The following is a 5706-nucleotide window of genomic DNA, read 5'->3' on the forward strand; positions in this document are numbered from 1 at the left end:
GGGACGTGGGAAATTATTTCCCTTTCACGGATCTCAATAAAATATAATGAAAGCAAGTTTATAATTACGGGGGGTGGTTGTGCTTAAATACTACTAGTATTTATTTCCAATGACAGTTGAAATTTCCCCCGGGACAAACTTGACCTTCACTGGTAAGGTTTTTAATTTTTATTAGCGGTCAGGCTGGCTACAAGGAGGAGGTAGGAATAGTCCCGTAATATTTTTTCGGTACAAATATATTAGATATTATCTAAACTTCAAACAGTAATAAATTCATACAAGTATTGACAACTTACCAAATTTCTTAGATGTAAGATTACTACTACTCTCAGTTGTTATTTCGGACCCATTTAAACGTGAAGGTGCTATTCCCGACACACTTACACCTGGTTTTGCTAAAATAAAGAAGAAAACATAACAAAGTTAGAGATAAATCAAAAATAACTGTCACTTGTGTTATTATCTATAGGTACTTTCATGCAGTAATTGCTCAAGATAGAGGATGAATAAAACTTGTTTACAATTACTTACCGACTTGAGGAACATTTGTAGTTGTTGCAACCACTGCCTCAGGCGCATTATTTGACTGTAAAAAACATGTAAATTTTCATCTTTTTAATCAAAAAGTATATTAAAAAAGTAAATATGTCAATAATAAATAAGTAACGTTTTTACCTTTTCTGTTGTCACTAATGCTGAAAAACGAAATGAAAAACCATTAGGTAGGTACTTTAGAGTAAAAATCTAATATTAAAATAGCAAAATAGCCAGCTGTCGGTGTTGCTATTAAAGAAAGATCTTTAAGAATTTATTCTTCAAGAAGATTAAGTTAAAATCCTTTACTAACAAGATCAATTGGCAGAAAAAAAAGCCTCAAATCGAAGTCGCAGGGGTCATTTATTTGTCGGAAAACCGACAAAGGATGGAAACGGGGTCTTGAAAGGCAACCAAGTCTCGACAAACGTAGGATCATCTACTTGCTCAATGGACCGACGACCTGACGAAGCGATTGAAAAACGTATCTGACGATTCCTTGATTCCAACAGTGGGCTATTTTGGCTGATATTTTACTACTAATATAAAGATTTCACTTACGAATCGGAACTATTTTGTCTTCTTCAAAAATAAAATTGTAGTCCTGAAATAAGAAAATAATGTTGTAAAACTTGTATGACCTACAGCTAAATGTATCAAAAACAATATACATGTTGATCCAAGGAAGAAGGATTACCACGTTTAAAGATATTAAATAATTTAAAAAATCTAAATATTGAATCGTTCCTTTATAAACTACCTCAAGGAACATTCTAATTAAAATTATGTTTTTTGTAAGAGGTATCATTAACTTACTAATTCCGAATCATTTTGTGTCAAGACTTGTGTTCCTGCTGCGAGAATTACGGCAGCTGTAAAAAAAAGAAAAGAGAAAAGCTGTCATTACTGGAAAAAACATCATCAATAGGTCATTTAGTGTCCACTGTTGTAAGACAAACCTAATGGAGGATTTGACCAACTCTCCCTTGTCAACTTTGGGAGGTTGAGCGGTCGCATTGCTTAATCGCCTCCTACGAAATCCACGGAAAGAGTGTGGTAGGTAGTCATCTCTGCCGGAACCACACAGCAATAAAAATCATATCAAATTCGGGGCAATAAAGGTCATAGCAGACTTATCAACTCGGAAAGGGATAAACACCTGTATCACCTTCAGCGAGCTAGTCATCGGCTTTCGCACGCTATCAACCACGAGGCGAGAAGTTTCGTTAGGCCCAGAACAGACAGTGAAACGCAACTGCAACGAAACTGCAACTGCTAGTTACTTTTGAGTTGCATCTAAGTTTCTGCCATAGCGTCCGTTGAGAGACCACACATGACGCGATCAGTTTGAAACTTTCAGTTTCAGTTTCATTCATCAAAATCATCAGAAAGTTGCAGTTTCGTTGCAGTTGCGTTTCACCGTCTGTTCTGGGCCTTACGCTGCGGATAAGTGTGCGTTGGAATATGGAGTTTCATACAAATAATACTGACCGACTCCAGTTGATATGGTTACGATCCCTTTCGGGGTTGATAAATGTGCTACGTCCTTAACTCGGGCTCTAACATTATAGATATTAAATCCAACACAGTGATTGCACTTTTTAATATTCAAGAGAGAGTAACAAAGCTTAAAAAAACTTTAAAAAATAATAATTTTCAATTCCACTTAAAGGTTGTCCCAAAACTCAACGATAATATAGGTCTGGGATAAAACCCAGTTGGTTTTGGGGCAACCTATATTTTGGACTAGCGGCCGCCCGCGACTTCGTACGCGTGGATCCCGTTTTACCCCCTTCATCTAGGTATCTTACGCGGTTTAGATTTTTTCATACAAATGTTTTTTTCCCGCTAACTCTCGTTCCCGTGAGAATTTTGCAATATCCTGTTGTAACTAAGCTTTAAGTTTACTAAGGTACCTGCTTGCCAAAAGACAATGCCGGAAATTGGCGTCTTTTTTTTTTCGCGCGGCCATCGACCAAACCTTGTTTTTTGATTACAAAATAGTGTAATAAACCAAACTTAGTATGACATATATACCTCTAAACTCAGTCTAAACTGAGTTACGAGCATCAGAAGTTTGATGATTTTCATACTAGATTTGCTGTTTGGGCGCAAGTTTTGTAAGAAATTGCAACAAAATAATGACATTTTATGTGTAAACAAACAATACTATCCATTAAAGGCTCCAGACATCAGTATGCAGCAGAATCAGCCCAATAAAAAAATAGCGCAATATTTTGTTGCAATTTCTTACAAAACTTGCGCGCAAAAAGCAAATCTAGTATGAAAATAATTAAACTTCTAATGCTCGTAACTCAGTTCAGACTGAGTTTAAAGGTATACGTGCCATAGTAAGTTTGGTTTAAAACACTATTTTGAAATCAAAAAACAAAGTTTGGTTGTTGGCCGCGCGAAAAAAAAAGACGCCACCTTCCATACAAAATCTGGCATTGCCATTTCAAGCGTCCAACTTAAGCGGTTTAGATTTTTCATACAAAAGGACTTTCCCGCTAATTCCCGTTCCCATGGGAATTCCTAAGTATACTATAACCTGCCCAGGAGTATGAAAAATAATTGTACCAAGTTTCGTTAAAATCCGTCGAGTAGTTTTTGTTTCTATAAGGAACATACAGACAGACAGACAAAAATTTTACTGATTGCATTTTTGGCATCAGTATCGATCAGTAATCACCCCCTGATAGTTATTTTGAAAATATATTTCATGTACAGAATTGACCTCTCTACAGATTTATTATAAGTATACAGGGTGGAAACGATAAGTGATCTCACTTGATTATTTCAAAACTATACAAGATACCAATAAACTATGTAGTTACTGATCCTGAAAGTGCTTCATGAGCTCTATCAAACGGTATTAATAATAGGTTACAGAATAAACTGGATCTATCTGAAAATTCAATGTTTCCAGCTTCCATACATTTGGTAAAGTCACATTATTTTAAAAACAACACATGATATTGTAAAACTGATTACTGATTCTAAAAGTGCTTCACAAGCTCTATCCAATAGTATCAATAATAGGTTACAGAATAAACTGGATCTATCCAAAAATTCAATGTTTCCTTCTTCCATACATTTTGTACTACCACATTCATGACACTCATCTCTTTACAATATAAAGCCTAAAACCAATGTTTTCCGAGTTTATTTTAAGAGTTTATTATTAAATAAAAAAAATTACACTTCTAATATTGTGTGTCTAGCATACATTTAGTATGGAAGCTGGAAACATTGAATTTTCAGATAGATCCAGTTTATTCTGTAACCTATTATTGGAACCGTTTGAAAGAGCTCGTGAAGCACTTTCAGGATCAGTAACCAGTTTTTCAATATCTTGTATACTTTAGAAATAATCGAGTGAGATCACTTAACGTTTCCACTCTGTAGATAAGTATAACAGTAGAATAATGTAGTACGTAAATGGATTCTTGACATCCTGAAATATATTTTATCCTTGTTTATAATTATAGTAAATCATAATTAAGGAAAAAATTGAAGGTTAATAGAAATAACATGAATGTCCTTTTAGCCATAGATTTACTTGTTAATAACTAAATCATTTGCCTAATATTTTAAAAATACCTACTTACTGCCATACATAATAATATTTATTGCCAATTATTATGTATTTTAGATATCTTTAAATAAAAAAGATCAAGTTAGGTATATTTTTTAAATATTCGATAATATTAGTATGTTTAAGTAATAGCACAGCATCGACAATATTTTTAATTACTACAATATTAAAATAATGAATAAATATAGATACCACAGATTTCAATGATATTGGTAGAATATTTTGATCTTAGTAATTTAAGCAAAGCATAATAATGCAAGAATTTGGTCAAAAAAGAGAATAGAAAGAATTGTTTTCTGTTTATTTTTTTTATTAAAGCATTAATTAGCATAAACTGTGGTATATTATTATTTTATTATTATTATAAAGTTTTATTAATAGTATTGTTAGATTAATAATAGACACAAAACTTTACCTATAAACACAGAAACGCTCATGGTCACATTGGAGGAGAACTGCCTTGGAGCAAACTTTAGTGATACTGACATAATTGTAACAATATAGGAAAGTGTATCTGTTTGTCAACTCGGGAAGAACGAGAGAGAAATACCTATTAGTGATAAAGCATATTATTTATAATATGGTCTCCCCCACAATACTAACACAGTAATAGAGCTAGTGATCAGTAAAACCAATTTAAATTAAGAAACGCACTTTGAATTATATTACCTCGTGACGTCACAAAGTGCTACACTTTTAAGCCCGTGACGTCGGAGCTTCTTCCTTTGAACTTTGGCGCGCTCTATCTCTTTAATTTTTCATTAGTTTGAAAATATGAAAAATACTTGTCGAGTTTTTTTTTCCAAAGTTAACCGACGGTCTAATTCGAACTCTTACTTTTTACCTAGGAAGCATCCCTAAAATACACTAATATTGAACCTGAGGGGGAAAATCCTATTAAGTTTTCAGCCGGGCTAGGATGCGTGCCGTGATATACTTTATCAACGTCAAAATGTATGGACAAAATCGACAAAATGGCGTGAAAACCGCTTATCGCGGCGCGCATCCTAGGCCTATGTTAACAGTTAGATTCCCGTCTAGCCTACGTGGAGAGTGTTGGCCAAAAGGGACTACTGGGAATAAACGTTTGGGACGCGTATAAACCCCCTGTAGGGATGGGATGCGTGCCTTGATAAGGTTTAATCACGTCATTTTATCGATTCTACGCGATAAACCCATAGGTTTGTCGTCTAGAATCATCGTTAAGATTTTATCACGGCGCGCATCCTAGCCCGGCTGAATAGGCCCTACTTGACTTATCTACTGTAGTGAGTTAGTTGCCTGCATCTGAGCGTATATGCACACATACGTCACCTTAAAAATCCCAGTATTGTAGTTAAATTAATTAATACCTACCCTTGGCCATTATACACTGCGTTATCCAGTCCCAAACTAAGCAAAATTTAAACGGCACAATACGTCATGTTAACGTTTTTTAAGCATAGTTTATTCAAAGTTTAGAACAGGGTTCAGAATAACATTAACTACATATTGAAGTATTTTTTTTTATTGATAGAAACAAACAGTATTTTATAATACACATAGAATTACAAACAACTGAAGTATTATACTCG

At 34.3% G+C, this 5706-nt stretch overlaps 1 protein-coding gene across 1 annotated transcript; it reads right to left on the reverse strand.

The window, feature by feature from the left end:
• Positions 1 to 273: 273 nt before the first annotated feature.
• Positions 274 to 4657, reverse strand: LOC135079559 (uncharacterized). Its single transcript, XM_063974211.1, has 6 exons — positions 4548 to 4657; positions 1351 to 1406; positions 1096 to 1138; positions 676 to 695; positions 532 to 586; positions 274 to 395 (listed from the first exon to the last, which is right to left on the reverse strand). Exons 1-6 carry the CDS (start codon positions 4618 to 4620, stop codon positions 274 to 276), a joined length of 369 nt encoding a protein of 122 aa, XP_063830281.1. The 5' UTR covers positions 4621 to 4657.
• Between the last annotated feature and the right edge of the window lie 1049 nt (positions 4658 to 5706).

This window comes from Ostrinia nubilalis, chromosome 16, assembly GCF_963855985.1.
Source record: "Ostrinia nubilalis chromosome 16, ilOstNubi1.1, whole genome shotgun sequence".
NCBI classification, from domain to species: Eukaryota; Metazoa; Arthropoda; class Insecta; order Lepidoptera; family Crambidae; genus Ostrinia; species Ostrinia nubilalis.